Source organism: Ammospiza caudacuta, chromosome 17 (genome assembly GCF_027887145.1).
Source record: "Ammospiza caudacuta isolate bAmmCau1 chromosome 17, bAmmCau1.pri, whole genome shotgun sequence".
Lineage (NCBI taxonomy): Eukaryota > Metazoa > Chordata > Aves > Passeriformes > Passerellidae > Ammospiza > Ammospiza caudacuta.
This window is the reverse complement of record NC_080609.1, coordinates 13,037,283-13,057,298: the sequence shown is the minus strand read 5'-3', so window position 1 is coordinate 13,057,298 and position 20,016 is coordinate 13,037,283. Positions and strand designations below refer to the sequence as shown.

Genomic DNA, 20,016 nt, shown 5'->3' with positions numbered 1-20,016 from the left:
GCTGTGTGTGGGTCAGCTTTAAACTGGAGATTGAATTTTTTCATCTTTAATCTGCTGGAGAGTGTGCAGTGGAGTCTGTGAAGCCACATCTGTATTCTCACAGTCATGTCTTAGTGAAAGAGATTTGGAAAATGTGGTCTCTTAATTTTCAAGCTCCATTTCCCTGGGTAATTCCTTGGGTAATTCCACTGAGTTACTGCTGATAAATTTTTGTCCTTGCTAGGTTAAAGCTGTAGTCTGAGTAACTTTGCTTCATGATGAAGCAATTACCATTGGTGATCACAGTAATGAGGAATGAGGACAAAAGAAGGAAAAATGGCTTCACCTTTCTGCTGCTTTCTTCTTAAATCTCTCTGTGTTTTTTCCCTTGGCCAGCGAGAGGCCGACCGTAACCAGGAGCTGCTCACACGCATAAAACAGTACCAGGAAAGGGAAGCAGAGGCTGAAAACAAGCTGAAAGAACAAATGGAGATGAACAAATCTTACAAGAAGAGCATGGAGACCATGAGTAAGAAGCTGCAAGAGAAGGAGAGCAAATTAGCTGAAGCTAATGAGGTAAGAACAGAGTAATTTTTAATCCATCCATAGCTCCAGGTGACTTTGCAGATCTTGTGACTTGAAAATGCCCTTTTTGATTTAAAAAAAATAACTGGAACATTGTGTTCATCACCTGGAAATGAATACACCCTGGTGGTGTGTGTCTTTTCTGTGTTTAGAATCAAAACAAACCCAGATACAGTGAGCAGGTCAGAAGGAAAAGAGATTTCTTAGACAAGGTGTTATGGAGAAAAAGAAAAAAAGTGTAATGCAACATCCAGCATCTGGGTTCAGAAGTGTGAAGAAAGGGACAGTGATGGAGGAAATAATGTAGGAAAGTGTTCAGGGAAGTCAAAAGAATGGCAAAGTGGATGAGAGCAACATTAAGTACCAAGTGTGTCTTCCTGAAGGGTCTTAAATGCCTGTGCATTCTACTGCAGAATGGATGCTTGGGTAAGAGTTTCAGTATATTTGGATGTCCAGACCATCCTCTCAACCCTCAATGTCCTCAGACAGCATTATAGTTAAGTTCAACTATTTAATTTGTAACTTTCCTGTACCAGCTGTTGATCAGCAATCACTAAGTCCTTAAGCCCTGCTCCTGCCTGGTGTCACTGGAAATGTAGCAATGTGATAAAGCAGGTAAACAGATTTCATGTTCCAGTTATCAGTGATTAAAACCAGGGGGAGAGTGATGGTACATTAGAGAAATTAAAGCCACCTAAAAGATGTGTCTGTTTTATTCTTATCAGTATCAAGATGAGAACTCTACCTGTCTCTCTGTCTAGAAGACACATTGCATATGTGATGTTTTGAGATATTTCTCTTTCTCTGTTACAGGGAGCTGAGTAATGGCTATTGGAAACAAACCTGTGAGCTTTTCTTTAGAGTTAATATATTTAGAAAAAAACATCACCTAACTTTAAAATTTGAGGTTACCTATTTAAGAGATAATGCAAATGACAATTTGGATGGCAAATAAAGTGCAAAATGATTTTCTCTTGTATTTGTTTGAGATAGGTTTGCAGGTCTGAAGTTTTGCAGGAGTGTGGGTTTGTTTCTAAGATTGTGTCATTACTTTTTAGTTGGAAATGATTTCTATCATCATCTGGCTTGGAAAGTCACAGCCTTGTGTGTTTATGCTTTTTTTTTTTTCCCATTAATTCAGACAATCACTGTATTAAATGGAAAAATATCAGAGCTGCAATTGGATATAATGAACCAAGAAATGCAGATGACAAGCCAAGACTCTCAGAAGCAGGAACTCATGGAGCAGTTGGATATTGAAAAAAAGTAAGCAAGGGATGAATGACATTAGGGAGAAAAAGGCAAACAGAACCTCAGTCTTGTGCAGCTGTCATCACTCAGACAACTTTCAACAGTGTTTGATTTCTGCTCTTCAAAGGGCTTCTTTGATCTGGGTGTGCAGGTTATAGCTGTTGTTTGAAAGCAACTCTGAGGTGCAATTTTAATTGTACCTTGAGGAAAAAAAACCACAAACTTGAGCTTTAAATCTCAGTGATGTTTTGTGTTCTTGGTGAAGAGTTACCAGAAGGCACGTGGGTGGGAAGGGCTGATCTGAACTTTATGGACTGAACAGAACAGAAATATGAAACCTTAAATCTTAGCGGAGTGGTAATTGAAAGCTATGAGTGTTTTTTCTTGCTTGCTAACTTCTGCTCTTCAGTTTCTAAGTTGTGAATTTTTGTTTATTCTGAGTATATATTTGTTCTTAGAGTTAAGTGGCTTGATTTTTTTGTATTTTTCTCAATATGATTCTTTTTATTAAAATGAATGGATATTTCTGCCTCTAAATAAGAGGGAGCTGATATGACTGTGAGACTGAAAGAGCAAATGTTATATATGAGTAACATTTACCTTGTTAGTGCTGTTTGACTCTGCTGGTCAGAGACTTGTGAAGGTGGGTTGTTTCTGGTACCTGAATTCTGGCTGCTCAAGTGCCTCTTGTGTCTTCATCTGACAGGAAATGGCAGGAGGCCAGTCAGCAAATCCAGACACTGCAGGCAAGCCAGGCCTTACTGTCAGAATATGAACAGAAAATTAAGGTAAGAAACTTTGTGATCTATATAAAGCTTTAGATTTTAATTCCTTCAGTGGAAAAACAGAACATTGCTTTTTAAAAAACTGGCTGTTGCAGAAGTAAAGTTTAGTTTGTCATGTAAGTACCTGAATTGGTTGCTAGCAAGAGTTGAGCTTGGGTGGGCCAGGCTATCCACAATTAGCTGTAACATGACACTTTGCCTTTATTGTATCAATTGATTGAAAAAAGCATGCTTTCTCTATAGAAAGGTGATTTATATCCTTAAGCAGTGCTCTGTAGGAATGCTTTTTTTTGGTCTTGTGCCACAGCAGAAATTTGCTCTGCAAAATACTGCTTGTAGAGTGATCTTTTTTCCAATGGTGTGTGATGAGCTACAGTTATTTTCTGCTTCCCAGAAAATCCTTCCTCTGCAGTTGTGTTTAGAAAGTGCAATTACTTGTAAAGCTTTCAAAACTACACTATCTTAAACATCAGTGTAGAGATGCTTTTTGTGCTTCCAAATGAGCACATAGGTTGGTGGAAGCGTATCATTTTCATTTATCCTGTCTTCCTAGCAGAGGCAGATGTGGAGAGTTACTTTGGTTTGAGCAGTGCTGACCGTGGCACTGCCTTGCTGTAAAACCAACCTGATGGCCAGCAAGAGGAGACTTTCTCCATTGAAATGAAAAGATATAAGTCTGCAACGCAGCCCTGAATAATTTGGGTTTTTAATGGAAAATGCCCCAACATTTACCATAATGTTGAAATGCACTTTTGTGTTTCTTTCTGTACCTAATTCTTACAGGCCATTCAAATGCTTCCCTCTGCATTTCGTTGGTGGAGGGATAGAGGACAAGAAAATCACAGATTTGGTTCAGTTGATAGAAGAGGATCATTTTAATGAGTAACTGAGGGTTTTTTTGTTGTGAACTTGGACTAAGCAGGTGTAGAGAGAAGAGACCAGCCCAGGTGTTAAAAGTGCAGCAAGAGTCATCCCTGCTTTGAGCATGGATTGGACCACATGACCTCCTGAGTTCCCTTCCAACTTCATTCCAGTCCTTGATTTGAGCATCAAAGGTACAGTGCAGAAATAGCTCTTACAAATTCCAACTTCCTCATTGCTGTCCTGTTCTCATCCCGTGTTTTCCAGGATCTGGAGCAGAAGCTGTCCCAGCAGGAACATGATGCTGTAATTGTCAAGAGCATGAAGGCAGAACTGGCTCGTTTCCCAAAAATGGAGCGTGAATTGTGCCAGCTCAGGGAGGAAAATACCTACTTCAGGTGAAGGAAGGGTTCAGTGTGTTCTTCTGTACATGCTACACCTGCACTGTCTGCACTTTACATCCCTCTTTAGGGTTTCCACATGGGAAAGCTCAGAAGGAAGTATTTTATATAAATACTGCCTATGAATTGAGCAGTGTCATGGTGCTTACTAGATGAGAGGATCTGACAGGATCTGAGGAATCTTCTTGAACACAGGAGCCTCACAGAATGTGCATTCATTGTTCTAACAATCCAAAATCACCACCCAGGACAAAATGCAATGTTTAAATGTATTGTTGAACTCCATACAGACTGGGGGAAGAATTTCCTGTAGAAGAAAGAGGCAGCTGAACATTCCTTTAAGAACTGGTTTGCTTAGTTATTGTTAACACTGTTTTAAAGGCCTGTTGTTCCAGCATAATGTTTAGAAAGTGTCTTGTTTAAATTTCTAAACTCTGATATAGCCATTGGGTATGGTAGGCTTTCTGGATTGTCAAAGTGGCAATCAGTTTGAAAAATTGAATTAAATGTAATGTGAAATAAATTGCCTTAAAGTTTTGGGTGTTTCTTGTTATTGTTGTTTGTCTTTTTAAAAAATTACATGAGTCACCCTGCCAGTTTTTTTTTTTTTTTTTTTTTTTTTTTTAAGTAATTTTCCTAGGTTTTGGTCTTGTAATTATTTCATTATAATTTTAAATTGCTTGTCTTGGAATTTTTTCTCATGCTTGTTTTTCTACACTGGAACATACCAAGAGATTAAAGGTCATTTGCTTTTGTACAGATTTATTTCACCCTTGTACACCTCTATTGAAAAGTAAAAGTAAGAAGTAAAACCAAGCAGTGCTCCAAAGCCCACGTCTGTACTGCTTACTGTGTTCCAGCCAGTCTGAAAAGCAGAGTTTGGAGTCTTTTGTTACCCTTGTCTTGACATATAGTAAAGCAGACACAAAGCTTCAGCTTGTTTGGGCATAATTAGGATGGTATTTTGAGTAGAAAAAAATAATTTCAATAAAACTGTATTTTTTTGGTAGCAGCATCTTTGCTGTGAAGGTTATAGAAGTGAGACAGTTGAATGTCATGGTTCCCTTGGGATTCCTGTATATCTGAAAGTTTGGGAAAGGGAATTGAGTTGCATGAATCTCTAGTAATTGTCTCTCTTCATCACAGGGAAATGAAAGAAAACAATGGTTTGCTTAAAGAGGAAGTGGAAAGTCTTCAGAGAAAGCTGGAACGCTTTGAGAAAGTCCAAGCACAGCTCGTGACTGTGGAATTGGAAAATGAGGTGAGGAGCTGGGACATCTGGTGGATGAGCAGAACAGGAGTTTGCTCTATTGCCTGTTCTGACTTTTAGGCTCTTCCTGTATTGTATTACCTCCTTTAATTAATGGACTCAAACCAGGCATTCCCAAACTGGAAAGTCAGCATGAGGGGAGTCATGGCAAGGAATGTGTAAAAGGCAAAAGGGATATTTACTGTTCAGCTGGAGATTTTGTGTACAGAATAATCTCATCATAAGTGTCTATTTTAGCCTTGATGTTTCTCTGTTACTTTTCTTTTGCTGGAAAGGCTTTTTCTGGCATCAAGCTCTGTCCAGACATGGTGGTGTCAAACAGGTGTGTGAAGAGCCTGGGTACCCAGGGCTGCAGAATGATAAACCCAAAATGCTGGATAAGATCAGGAAATCCACAGGAGAAGGAATGACACTGACTTTGCATGGAGGATTATGAGAAAACGCTGGTTTTGAGTTTTGTTACAGCTCTGGTGGTGAGCTGTTAGAACATGTGTCTATGTCTAACTCTACTTTTAATCTTCACTTTAGAAACTTCTGGGAAAATTACAAAGCTGGGAGAAACTGGATCAGAGCACTGGCTTAAATATCAGGTATGTGCTCACAGCTCTGGAGGGAAGTAAGACTTTTCAGCCCTTTCCTCTTAATCTTCTGACTGATCTCTTAAGTGTGTTGGCCATGCCTTCTTTCTGTCCCTTCTTCATGTGGAAGCTCTTCTAGTACATTTTATTATATATGAGAAGAAAATAACATGGTTTTTTAAGTAACTTTGGGAACTAAGAAATGTTTTTCACCAAGTCACCTTGAGTAATGTCTTTGAGACTGGGGATCAATTTTGAATTCTTGAAATTTTTTATGTATAGCTGCATTTTTATTTGGTTAAGAGATTCCACTTGCTTAATAAGTGAATTTTGAAGAATTTTAGATGTCCAGAGAAGAGAATGTGTGCTTGTTGTAGCAAACTATTGTAAACATATTTCCCTTGAAATCTGGATATCAAAATTAGCTGCTGGATCATGTTGTGACTTTCCCTAAAGCAGCTGAATAAATGTTGTTATTTTAGTTATTTTGTCAAAGCCACTCCCCAGTTGTGTTTTCTAACACCAGCTGGTCTGTGTGCTGGTACTCAATAGCTCCTCCTGACATCTGGAGCAGTGAACCAGATTTTTTAAGGTCCCTGTGTATGTGGTATAAAAAGAAGTGGGAAATAGTGGAATTTTTGATCATTTTCTTCTGCTGCAGAAGGTTTTCTGTGTATATATGAGTCTTTTGTGTGCCATATTTCAACACTGTTTTATTTTCTCTAAATATTTACAGTGTTATTACATGAGAAAAGGAGATGCTTTGTAAATAATTGATAAGAGGATTGATCACTTTCCACACTGGGTCAAAGCTGAAAACATGAGCAGCAGAACCTCATCTTGCCAGTTGTGTCTCCATTCCATTCATTCCACACACCCAGCCACAGAGCTGTGTCTGCACACTGCTGGGATTGTTTGGAAATGCACAGATGGTTTGGACACATCTCTGCTTCATGTAAAAAGTACTTGTGTTCCCACTTGGGAAAGCTCCCTTAATTTCCTCAGTGTTTTCTTTTAATGAGGGTAACAAACCTTTTCCTGAGGCCTGCTGGTAGGTAGCAAGCTTGAGGTTCTCTCCTGCATCTGCTGAGGATCCATACATTTAGATGAAGATGGAATTATGCTAAGTCTCCTATGGTAATGTATGGACAGAAATTGTAGGAATCCTTTTCACAAAACCTTTTGGAGTAAAAGCTTTTTACTTACCTCAAGCTGTTAAAGGTTTAACGAGGTAATTTCACAGTGGGAGAGAAATGGAACCAAGTGATTCTGCCTGTTGAAGTCTAATAACTCCTTCATTTAAAATCAGAATATTCACTGTGAAGTGCTAGTTTTGTGATTGGGCCATATTGTTTAGTGCTATTAATGGCACCTTCTACAGAAAGGGGAATTGCTCTTGAGAAAGATCATCTTTTCATGCAATTGGGACTGGATGATTTCCCCCTCCCTCCCTATTGTTCTTTTTCTTTTCTTGCTCAGACTTCTTACAGCATGAATTACATTAATTTTTGTGAAGGTGATGAAGATGGTGAGAGATCATTGTCCTGGTTGGATCCTGGAAAATGCTGTTGGTGAAAGTTTGAGAAGAGTTAATTGCCCATCTCATAGTAGAAAAGAAACAGGAACAAGTTGGCTGATTGTCCCAAGGAGCCAGAGGAATGTTCTGTTTGCTAATAACTAGATAAGAAAGGGAAGAGGGAATAAATTAGGATTTCTCATCTTTTCTTATCAGGTTCTTCATGGGTACAGAGGATGTAAGGGAAGTGCATGCAGCGTGTGGCGTTTTAGCAGAGGATGATTTTTCATTTCCTCCAGCACTTCCACAGGGCTTGTTCAGTGTCTGCTCTCAGTGGTTTCTGTTCACTGATTGCCTGCTCCCAGCAGGCTTTTTGTCAGATTGGCTTATGATCAGCCCTTGCAGTGTAATTTTATGTAATAATACTTGGGAAGGAGGTGCAGCTTTCAGGAGTGTGGTGGTAATCCAACTGTTTTTAGTACTGGTCTCTTTTTGGTGACAATGGAAGAGTGTTTATAATGCTTCACCTTGTGGGGGGAAAGCAAGTTCATTAACAGTTGACTCTGGCTAATCTTCTGTTTGCTTGTTCTGGATTCCACTTGTAAGCTCCTGGGCTTTCTCTCTCTTCATAAACAGTGGAAACAAAGACAGCTGTAGTCTATAGCAAAATATCCCTGTGCTGAACAGTAGCTAGATAATGAAATAGGACTCATCATATGTGTTATATATGGTTCATGTGTACACATTATAAATCTTTGTCCTCTTTCTTGTGTTCAGTTATTTGTCCTTTGGATTTCTTGAGCTTCCTCTTGCCTACCTTGCAGTATAGTTGGCTCTGGTTTTTATTGTGGATCTAGGTCTTTTTTGTGTGTTACTGTTATGCTGCCAGGGATTTTCATACATTTGTCATGTGTTGCTCTGACTTGATATTTCTGCTGTAGAATTGGTTTCAGCTGTAAATGGATAAAAACCACAAAATGCTAAATTCTTGCTCTGTGAGCAGAAAGTCTTATTTATTTTGGAGTGTGCTGTCCTATAGAAGGATATTTTTACATAGATTTTTTTAGGACTCTTATTAGGAAAGGGTTGTGTTGAGAAAACAAGCTTCTTATACTCTGTCTCTTCAGGATGTGCTGATGTAGTTTCTATTTCTTCAAAATCTAGTATTTGAGAAATTGAGTTGTTGACCATCTTCACTGACAAACCACGTTAATCGTGACACACTCGGTTGTTTTTTCAGCAGTGAACTATTAGCTTATAGATATTTTCCAGGCAGTTCCTCTACTGCCAATTAACAGTTTATCTATTTTAACAGAAGAATACTTGGGGCAGGTTTTGGGTGACAGCAGCGGCTTTATTTGGGTGACAAAGCTCAGAAGTGCCACAGGATGGCGCCCGCTGTCCTGCAGGGGAAGGCGCGGGCTCGCTGCAGCCGGGGCTCAGCCCGCCGTGAATCCAATCCATCAGCCTCGGAAGGGGCAGCTGCGCTCAGGAAAACTCGCCATTGCTGCCGGCAGAACTTTTAAACTCTTTCATGCTGCCTGCATGCTCTCACCGTCTCCTTGCCCAGTACTCCGGGCTGTACCTTGGTATGAAAATGGTTTGTGCAGATTGCTTTAATGGAATATGAAACTATTTCTCTAGCTGACATTGTAAACGTCATGTTTACACCACACATTCCTAATTTTGTGTTGTTTAATAGGAGTTCTTCACAGTTTGGTTCTTTTCTCCCCACCCCAAGCCTTAGAATTGCATTTTCAGAGCAGTGCTGTTATTGTTCTGCCTTTCCCTTGTGCAGCATGGAGAGGATGCCCAAATAAAAAATGAGGGTGCTTGTTCTGTGAGCTATTAATCTAAATAAGCCTCTTTTGCTGCTGTTTGTCTGTGTTTGGTTGATATTGTTTTTGTCCTCTAATGAATTTAGCAAGTGATTTGCTTTCCATAAATAGATATACCCTGGAGTACTGAGTGATGGAAAAAGATGTGCATCAGGTATTTGTTAAAGCTGAGGCAGTAACTCAGATACTGAAGGTACTGATAGCCACTGATAGCAGCTGACAAGGTTTAATGCTAAATTTGTCTTTGTGTTATTCCATAAGTGGCAGAAGATTGCAAATTTTGAAAGCTTGGAGTTTGGCTGAAGAGTCATACAAGTGGGTGAAGGCTGCCAGGTGGGCCACAAACAACAGCTTCAGAGGAGTTTTAGTCCAAGCTGTTTTCCTTTTCTGAGGTAATAAAAAGTAAGGTGTGATATAGGGTTTTTTTTGGTTTGCTATTTTGCTTCGTGTTTTTTTAATGGAAGTAATGAGTATAAAGTTTTTACAGATTCATCTGCTGAGTTGAAAGATCTTTGTATACACAGCAGAGTTATTTTATATTGGTGATCAAATATATTGATCATGGCCTATTTAAGTCAGTGTTTCCTTTTTGGAGAGCTGTTTTCTGTTGCCAATGGTACTGTCAGCTCAGGCTTGGTGTTCATGTGTAGGAAAACCCAAAAGATATTGTTCATACAACTTTTTAGAATAGTTTCAGTTTTTTTCCACAGTGGGGATCTCAGCTGTCTTTTTCTGAAGGGCCATGGAATACAGTGTGTGACATGGAATACAGTGTGGAAATTAGAGGTGGAGCTGATGTATCAAAGAGGAGTGTGCTTGTACTCTTGTGTGGAGCTCAGACGCTCTGCTCAGGGGTTTGGGTGTTCTGAGTCACATCCCACTGCAGTTGTGGTGTCAGGCAGGTGCTGGTGGTGTGAGGCTGCCCAGAGACACTTGGGGTTCCCTGGGTGTGGTTTGGGGAGTGCCCACAGAGGCCTTTAGGGTGAGTGCAGGTGGCTGCAGCAGTGCCATCTCCTGGAGCTCCCGGGGCTCTCTGGGGAGCTCACTGGCCAGGCCAGCCCTGCAAGGGAAGTGCAGTTTGGCAGGAATTTGGGCCAGTGCTGAGGAATCATTTTCCCTTGGTGGAGCTGCCAGCTGCAGACAGCAGACACCGATCTGCTGACCTGTCGCCTCGAGCCAAAGAAGTGAACCTGGGAATGCTGACCTGGTTTTCTTTCTCAAACATCTGTGAGCTGGCTGCCTGACAAATCTTGGGGACTAACTTCCTGCAGTGTCTGAGACCAATTAAGAGAGGAGATAGTGTGAATGTGTATGCATTTCCTCTCTAAGAAAGGGTTTAATTAAGTGGCAAGCATCTCTATTTAGTACAGTGGTTTGCACAGTTGTAATTCATAATTACCCAGGTGCTACACTCAGTACGGGAAGTCCTTCTATGCACATTCTGCTTTGGGAGCTGGGGGAAGGGAGGGGAGAGAGGGAAAGGGAATTGGATTTCTTGATTCTGCATTTAGTGGTGGATTAGTGCTCTTTTTTTTCAGTGAATAGAAGAAAAAGGAGGATATTTGAGTTCTCTACTTTCCTTTTTGAATCTTGATTAACTATGCTTAGCTGCTGTGCACTCTCTTCCATGCAAGGCATTGAATATCTTTGCAGTGGTGAATGAAGCTCATAATCTTTTCCTTTCTCAGAAGGTAGTAATTTGTCTTTCTCTGAATGTCCATTATGAGTAAGTAGTTACTGGTTAAAAAAAAAATCTGTTGACAGATATACAAAGTAGTGCATGTTGAAATAATTTGAATTACTCATGTTGCTCTGGATACTTAATTAACTGCAGCTAATCAAGACAAGACTGAGGGTTATTGTTGCTGGTTCCAGTAATGCCATAATTCTGGCATGATCATTCCATAGTGGAGCAAATATTTTTATGGGATAGCCTATTGTAGCCCTGTGGTCTTTTGTCACCAAGCTAGAAATCAGTCTAATTGAAAGCATTTGGTGCTGGCTGCCCCTTGTAACTGTACCACTGCCCTGAACTACAGTGCCAATTTCTCTGTTGGAGGGTGAGAAGTTTGGTTTGTCTGGGTTGATCACTGGTGGCCCCCAGCTTTAGAGTTGTATCCCTAATTGGAGGAGAAAATTAGGATTTGCATAGTATGAGGATATTGAAGCTTCATGTTCTGTCTTAGTTTTTCATAAATAGTTGTAATTTATGATCTGTGAACAGACTGAAATTTGCATGACTGCTGTTTACAAGATTCCCAGTGTAAAACAAACTGTCTCCTCACAGTGGGAATTCCCAGGGTACCCAGTAGGGAGATAAATGCTGCGTAGGGGGAACAAGTAATTAAAAACCACCACAAACAAGCACCAAAAACCAAAACAACAACCAAAAAGCACTGTGCTTCTTAGAGAAACTTTTATAGTATGATGTCTAGGCTTACCTCATGGATGGGTTATCTGCTGTTTTCCTGTACAGGCACAGTACTGCATTTTACTGTTACTTTTTTGCCTTCTACTCAAGGTGAAGATTTGGGAAATGGCAAAGAATTCACCCTCTGAAGACGGCCAGTGTATGCAGGCTGCTAATATTCCCCCAAATCCCTCAGAATAGGGCTTTCTCTTGGCTTCTGCACAGGGATTAATGCTGAGTGAATTTGCCTTGCATTGTTCTGCCAGGATGAGTTAGTCCCAGTTTAGAGCAGCTCTGCCATTCCTGTTTCACCTGGGGCTTCTGAATCCAGTGTCTGTCTTAAAATATTCTGTTCCTCCCTGGTACCTTCTGATTCTGTGAAGTCTGCAGCTGAAAGAGATGTCCTTGCAGAGCAAAAAAAGCAGTCTGGAATGGGAAACAGCAGTCCCATTCCTGATCTGTTCCCTCATCAGCTCTCCTGTGTTGGTGCATAAATAGTTGTGCTGTTCCAAAGCAGGGGCAGGGGATGTGGAAGGGATGATGAGGGTAATCATTGTGTTTATATAGAAATACAGAAATAAAGGCTACGTGCTCAGTATTTGTAGGGCTTGGCATGTGTGAAAGATGAAAGCACTGCCTCAGCAGTGTCTAGCAGCTTCTTGAGGGGGAGGTGCCTGAACACTTCCAAAGGCCATCTTTGGCTTTAGAGTGAGGTACAAGTGTGAAGAGAAAACTACTTGTGGTTTTCTCACACTAATTGTGCATGTGCTGAAGCCTCTGGTATTTACATGAAGTTGTGGAGGAAGCTGTCACCTGTTGAATGTGACATGCAGCATATGCTGGAGTGTTGCTGTAAGCTCTTTTGTTCTTCATTATTCTGTTCTCTTGTTTTAAAATGTACATTATTCTTCACTTTCCATGCTGCCTTAGGTTTTAGCTTTCCATGACAGAACTCTTATTGTGCCTCATGGGCAGAAAATGCTCCTTTGTCATCTCAATTTTGAAGCTCCAGGCTCCAGAGCAGTCAGATGCAGTTTTGGTGGACTTTCAGTGTTGGGAGGGTGTTGGGAGGACTGCATTTCAATGTGGTGCTTGGAAATGGATGTCAAATCTGTACTTTAGCCAGAGTTTAGTTTTCTCCCATTCCCTTGGGGTTTATCCACTTAGTTTTAATAAAGCAACCACTTTTCATAGATATCTTTAAGTGTTGTAGGCCTGTGTTTTACGGTTCTTCACTTAAATGCTGGGCAAAACTTTCTGCCAGACTTTCCTATCTGATACTAATTTTCTCCAAAGAATGCTGTACTTATCTCTGATGTTCAAAAATATTAGTGTTCCTTCTCCTTTGCCATTAATGCTTTTATTTCCATTTGAATATATCAGAGTAATAACTCCGGAGGCTAAAGGAGAGATGGGAAGAGTATAAAATAAAACAGATGAGCACCTGACATTGAAGCAGAGCAAGGCTGTAATGTATAATCAGATAATCAGAGTGAGAAGTAAGCAAGCTCAGATCAAAAATATATCTGTCCTTGCTTTGCATTTCAAAGCTCTGGGAGCAGTTCAAGAGATTGTCTTCCCAGGATCACAGATCTGACATTCTGGAGACAGAAAAAGCTGTTAAGCAGTAGCTTAGTACACTGTCCATCTTTGCTGAAAGGTGATTTGAGGAACTTGAGTAGTTTGAGTCCAAGAACTGTGTGGAGAGGAATTTAGCAATGTGTGCTGGTGTTGGCTGCTCCATAGCAGGTGTTTCATTTGCCATGGGGGGCTCACCAGCCAGACACTCCATTTTGAGCTGCTGCTGCTGCGTTTCTTGCCAACATTGTTTGACACTGTTGGAAAACAGTTGGGTAAAAGTTGCTTTGGCTCCTTGCAGCATGTAGTGACCCGTGTTATGTGTAAATGGCTCCAACTTTGCTGCTCACTCTGCTGTGAAGGAGAAGCTTTCAAAAATACAGACCCTTCTAAAGAGCCACTTTGATTGCATTAGGCAGCCCTGTTTGCCTTAAAGTGAAATTATCATTTAAATAGCAGAGACTAATCAGCAAGGGGATGGTTTGCTCCTGTCAGACGGCTCAAATGCTTGTGCTTGATTTTTATTCAGCCTATCATTTGATCGTTTCCAAAAACCCAATAACCACTATAATCTCCAGCTCAGTTTTAATTTTACCTTTCCATTTCCATTTTAGCATCTTTCAGTATTTCAGCTCTAAATTTTAAGCTGGGGCTGTTGGTGTGCCCTTAGATGTGCAGTGCATTATCCCTCACCCCCAAAGTTTTGCTTTTGCAGGGAAACTTTTAAACAAAAATGCACATCTCATAAATGCATATTTGGGGATGATTTTGTTTTAGCATAGCAATGTCTTTTTCAAAGCTCTTCACTAAGTGAAGAAACCTTTTTTTTTATACAGAAGCTAAACAAAATGTTTCAGTAAGGATTCAAACTCTTGTGTGCTGCTCCCCTGTACTCCTGGGCATGGCCTTTAGCTGCAGGGCAAAGAATCTCCCTTCTTCATTGGATCAAGGAATACCAAGATGGATTGTGCCAGACTGATGTAACAGCTTTCTTTGTCTAGAGAATTGATTATGTTATCAAATAAATCACAATAAATCTTATTTCTTTGAACTTGACTGAAACAGGAACCACTTGGGAAAGTATAAACCATGGAGGAGATGGAAATTAATAGAAGAATTGTAGGATGTATAAGAATTGTTTAAGCAGGGATAGATTCAGTATTGTTGAAAGGAAAATGCAAGGATAAGTAGAATTCCTCAAAGATTAGCCTTAGGATCTGCTTTATTTAGTATTTCTATTAATGGTTTTGGTGCAAAAATTTGGTGTGTGCTGATAAAACTTGGCTAATGATGCCAAGTTCAGAGGATTCATAAATACACAAAAGCTGGATATGCAGAACTGAATGACCCTGAGGATTAGAGTGCAGAAATGGGACAAAATTCAATGAAACAAAGCACAATGCTCCATGGAATTGGGAGCTGAATGCAAACTTCTTTTGGAAAATGTTGCACATGTAATAGAAAGAACCAGAAGGGCTGTGTGTTTGTTAAAATCACTGTTCATTCTCACCAGGAGAAAACTTGCCTTGGAGGTGAAAGTGTTTGAGGGGCTTGGGAGATGCTGCTCAGAGTTCTGGTCACCCAGTGTGGAGGAAGATGGTGGGGGATGCAGAAAGTGGCTGCTGGAAGGAGCCTGGGAGCCATTCCTGAGTGTGGAATGGAGCAGCCTCTGACAGAGTCTGGTGGGAGATGTAATTGCTGCCAGGAAATTCATGGATAGAAGGCAGGAGAAGGAAGGGGGATCCATACTGGTGAGAAAAGAAACCAGCTATCCCTAAGACTTGCACTGGCATTTAAATAAAATTGGTGTAACCCTGCCATGAATGCAGTTACAAGGAGGTGTTGTAACTTTTAGAAAGACTAAAGTTCTGAATGCAGCTTCCAGTGGAATCAAAGGTATCCAAATTTCTTCTCCACAGGGTTATTGAAGAGATGAGTTCATTATAGCAATGGACTGGACAGGACCTAAACTAGGAGGTTTTTTTCAATCCCACTTTGATTTGAATGTGTATGTGCCAGTCTGTAAACAAGGGGATGTATTCAAGAATAGGAAGAGGGGCAGTACATTTTAGTTTGGAATTGCAGGCTTTATTTAATACCAGGGTTCTGAAAACTGGAGGTGGGGAAGGGATAGTGGAGTTTAATGAGTAAAAGCAGATCATGTCCATCTTTCTGCCCATGCAGAACAAAACTGTAGACAGGGACACGAAGTGTGAGAGCAGCTGACCCTTGTTCATGTTGAGAAATAAGCAGTTTGCTGGAAAATGCACTGAACTATTAAGAAGAGCTTATCTGTCAGTTCTGATAAGACCAAAATATGATTTGTATCTTTGGAGAAGCTTCTCTGAGTGTATTTGGTGCAGGTTATCTTGATGGTGTTTTGAGAATGACTCACTCCTGGTTAGTGCTTAACCTCATCAGTGCCTAGAGCACGGATTCCTGCTTCTGAGGGAGCTGGGAAGGGGCTGCTTGAATCATCTGGCTGTGGTTTGTCCTTGTGCAGTGAAGAGCTCTGTGCTGGATTGGCCAGGAAAGGTCTAATTTTCAGTTTTAATTGTACCTAACAGCCAGCATAGCAACATCAACTTGGGCAGGAGGAAATTGGAAATGTATGAACATTACAGTATTTCAGTTTTTTAGCATTGTTAAAGTGCTCCTGCTCTGACAAGCTTGCTTATGTGCTCTGTGAAGATATTATGTAAGCTTTGTCCTGAAGCTCCAATCTGTCCTCCCTTGGGACTGCTTTCCCGCTGAATATTTTTGATGAAAGCTTATCTTTACCTGGGTTATATTCTTTTTCCTCACAAGCTGCTCTATTAAAGGGAATATTCTTGCAAATATACCTTTGTCCATGCATTGCTTGGAGAGAGAAAAATTCATGTGGCTTGGAGTAGCAAAAGCACAGCACAATATTTTCAAACATTTCTTAAAGGGCACAGTGAACTTGAAATGTTAGTGAGTTAAAAGATTAATGTGATAAGTGCCTCAAGGTTCTCTTGAACTAGCTGTGATTATGTAAGTGTTGTTTGTTATTTTAAAATAACTCATAGCATGGAAATTAGCATGGTGGATTGGATTATTTACTCATCCATTTCTGGTCAGTGTCAGTGCTATCTTGGGCTAGATAGAAAAATCCAGAGCAAGACCTGAAGCAGATTTTTTTTTTAGAAAGTTTGTTCTCATCAGTATGAATTTTAAATAAGCATAAAGATTTTCAGTTGGTGCCCTCCATCCCTTTTAAAAAGTAAAGACTCTTGCAGTTTGGACCTCTTATGTGTGCATAGAGTAAATAGAAAAATGTTTTGCTTTCAGCTATAATCCTTCTTATTTGAAACAGTATTCAACAAAGTTGTAAGGTATTAGAAGTGAGCTTCCTAAATTGCTGCTGTTTCTATAAATGATGCCTTTTTGTGTTTGAGACAAAATGAAAAGTGTTTTTTGTCTTAACCTACAAAACCCACAGCCTGAAGTGAGCTGCCTGAATGAGAGCAAACACTGCATTGGGCTGGCAAGAGCACTGGGGCTGGGATGATAATTGGAAAGATTCCCATTCTGGAAGCAAAGATGGGAGGTGTTGGGGGCTGAGTGGGTCCCTGTGTTTAGTGAACATCAGAATCAGTGCTTGGGGGCTGTTTTCAAAGTGCTGACCTGCATACCTGAAATAAGAGCTCAGGGCTCCTGCTTTCAAATGCAGCTCTCAGTGGGGTTAGAGCAGCTTGTAGGAAATGGAGCCAGACCTGCTCAGCAGGAAGGAGATAATAAAACATGCCAGCTCTCCCACTTAGCCAAGGCAGGTAAGAGCTGGAGGTGCATGGGACCTTCTCTCCCTCCCTTCCACTGATATAAAATTCTAGGAGTGCATTGGCAAAGCTTATTTTTTTCAAACAGATGTTCTGCACTTATTTTGGTCATCACCTTGCTGCAAAATGTTTTTTTTCTAATGAAGTCATGTCCTGCAGAATGGTGTTTTTGTAAGAGCGTGAACCGTTTTGAGCAGAGTGGTAGAAACCTCTGAAGCTGCTCTCAACTTCTGCTGCCTCTTGCTATATAATCCGAACAGATCTGTCACAAAGCCCAAACTTCCCACAAAAGGCAGAGTTTTGTCTTTTCTAGAAATTGATTGATTCACATTTCGAGCATCTCTTCTCTGCTTTTTTAGTGCCTCTTGGACTCAATCCTTACTCACTCCCTTTCTCTGCATTATTCTCAACTCCCTTGTCAGCAGAGTTAACAATTTCTGTGTCTCTGCAGGGAGTAATGGGCAGCTATTGCAAGAACCATTTTCTGGCACAAGTTGTTCTTGTTGTAATTGCTTTTGAATTCTTATTACTTGTTTAAACTGTCTTCCAGAGACACTCTGATATGAGCAGTGTAGTAAAAGGGAAGATAAATCTTTTGGGTAGGAAGAAATATGAAATTCTGGATTTACTTGAGTTATTCCCTGCTGACCAAGTTGATTTATTTTCTGTTTTAATGAAACAGTCATCCTCTTGCTGTGATACACATCAAGCTCTTCAGTGATGGCTTGAAATCCTGCTAACTTTTCTAAGGAGGGCAGAAATGGGGTGTCTGGCTTTGCCTGAGAATATGTTCAGTATCTGCATCCTCAGTTAGAGAAGTCAGCTTGAACTGGGACAGCTTTTGGGAATGCTTCACAGCTCTGCTCCTGGCTCCATTAGAAGAAGATGCTTTAACCTAGTTATGAGTTTTTTGTACTCAGTTTTGCCACTGTGTTTGCAAATGACATTTGACTCTGTGCTCTTTGTACTCCCAGAGATAAAGCTCTGTGGCTTCAGGTGGTTTTCTGCAAATGCAGCAGCCAAGGTTGATGGCATCAAGCCTATTTTGTGACAAGCCTTTCATTTAGGTTTGATGGTTTCCAGTGTGACTTTGGCAAAGGCATCACCTGCCTTCTGGAGAGCTGGCCCACTTGTCAAGGTCACACAACACCTTTTGGCTCACCTGTCTGCAAGTACCTGGCAAGGGGAAATGCAATTGGCACTTTGTAATAAGTGATATATTTGCAAGTCTGGTAGAGAGGAAGAGTGAAAAAATGCTCTTATTTTTTTTTTTTCTCCTAATTGAATAGACCTAGGTCTTGGAAAAGCACTTGCTCCTGCCTGGATGGCTTGTGACAGCTGCTAAAGATAAACATGCTCTTTCTCAATGTCATTTGACTGTAGTTAGATAGTTAAAATAGCTTTTTCTGTTCCAGAAATATCTGTCTGGTTTTTGTATTCTGTTCTTTTCAGTGGTGGTGTGTCCAGGTCACCAGATTTTCAGATTTGTAGAATACCAGATTGGAAGGGAGCTCGAGGTTCAGCCTTTCCAGACAAAAGCCTGGTCTGGACAAGATGGCCCAGCACTGGGTCCAGCTGAACTTTAAGTGCCCAATGTTGGAGGAGAGTTTAGGTAAACCCTTAACCAATATACATCATGAAAACCTAAACCAGAATGTCTGAATCTACAGCGCAGATGAGTGTTTACCAGAAATTACTTTCATACTCTGGTACCCATCTGATGTTAATAATGTCAGACACATCTGATATACAATATTGAAAGAACTGCATTTTTGTGTCTAAGGTTGTAAGGGCTACAAAATAAATATTTGGCCCTTCAGAATTCCAGCATCAGAAGGACAGTTACCAAAGTTTTAGCATCTGTATCAGTCTGTGGTTTCTGTCAGGGAGAATGGGATACTTATGGTATTAAGTTTGGATTCAGTTCTATGGTGTGACTAAATCACTACATGGAATTTGATGGAACCATATCTGGCAAGAATCTTGCTGACAGCCTCAAGTTTGTACGTGGGTTTTTAGAGTTTAAAGGAGCTGTCTCTCACTAGGTTGTTTCTTATAATTTTCTGTGCTTAGTAATTTGGAATTGTTAGGTTTGTATATGCTATCCCCTGCATTTTCCCTCCTTGCTGTGCCAGGGGAGTGGGGACTTAGCTGAAACAAGAAGGAAATAACCACCTTCTCCTCCACACACTGCTGCATTTGTCAGAGGCAGCTCAAGGGCTCAGGTTGTCCTGCTGTTGTGGAGGAGCTGCAGTTCTCTTCTGTCTGAACAATAAGCTTTGTATCTGTTTGTACAGTAATGAACTGCTTTTGTTTCCTTCAGGAACCTGCTCTGCTGTCTGGAGCGTTTCCATTTACAGACAACCCTTGCCAAATTAATTTTATTTAATTATCTCCCAGGGCTAAGCTTGAATACATTTTGTGTTAAATTCACCGTTTCTCCCTCTTCTGAACGAAATGGACTTAATATCCTTGTTAAAATCTGATTAAAACTAAAATTGAGTTTTTTGAAGTCTGATTATCCCATGAAATGGAATTTTTAAACCTAATTATGAATGGATTTGCATACATTCTTAGCACCATTGAAAAGAAAGTTGAAATAAATTTATTAATGAAATCTTCCTCTGCTGTCTCTTTGGGCCATGGTGATTGCTGGAGAGTGAGGGAGAAGGAAGGCAGGCGAGAATGAAAACTCCCCCTTTTTTGAAGTATACCCTCTCCCCTCCCAATTAATTCCAGAGCTGTTTTGACCCTGTCTCATTTTTATTCCTCCCTGCCACACAGCCCAATTTAGGTAATTGACGGCCTTTCAGAGGGTAACTACACAGTCGGGTTGGTTTCATGTATTTAAAGCCTTTGTGCTTTCTGAAGGGAGGATGTAGTGGGCAACTTTTGTTTCCACTATTATGTTTTTTCTCTCTTTCCTGAGGTAGCCCTGACACCTAATCAATAGGCAGCTCTGGTTTCTCCTTTCTGAGGAGCTGTATGTTGGAGTGTTTCTTTTAAACCTGCTAAAAAATGGATAGTTTGACAGACTCTGGTGAATGTGCACGTGAAAATTTGGCTTGTTTACGTAGTTCCCTGGGTTTGCAACAAAAAGGTTTTTTGGTAGGATATATTTGAATCTCTTAGTACAGTAATTGTGCCCATCACTTCAGGGTTTT

At 40.5% G+C, this 20,016-nt stretch overlaps 1 protein-coding gene across 3 annotated transcripts in view; it reads left to right on the top strand.

Annotated features, from left to right (window-relative positions):
* MAD1L1 (mitotic arrest deficient 1 like 1) overlaps nt 1–20,016 on the top strand; it is a 346,806-nt gene that overhangs the window by 4,011 nt on the left and 322,779 nt on the right. For all 3 annotated transcript variants that reach the window (XM_058815936.1, XM_058815934.1, XM_058815935.1), the window contains exons 4-9: nt 376–555; nt 1,706–1,830; nt 2,522–2,603; nt 3,729–3,859; nt 5,009–5,123; nt 5,661–5,722. In XM_058815936.1, coding sequence (XP_058671919.1) covers nt 376–555; nt 1,706–1,830; nt 2,522–2,603; nt 3,729–3,859; nt 5,009–5,123; nt 5,661–5,722 — 695 coding nt within the window. The remainder of the gene's footprint in view (nt 1–375; nt 556–1,705; nt 1,831–2,521; nt 2,604–3,728; nt 3,860–5,008; nt 5,124–5,660; nt 5,723–20,016) is intronic.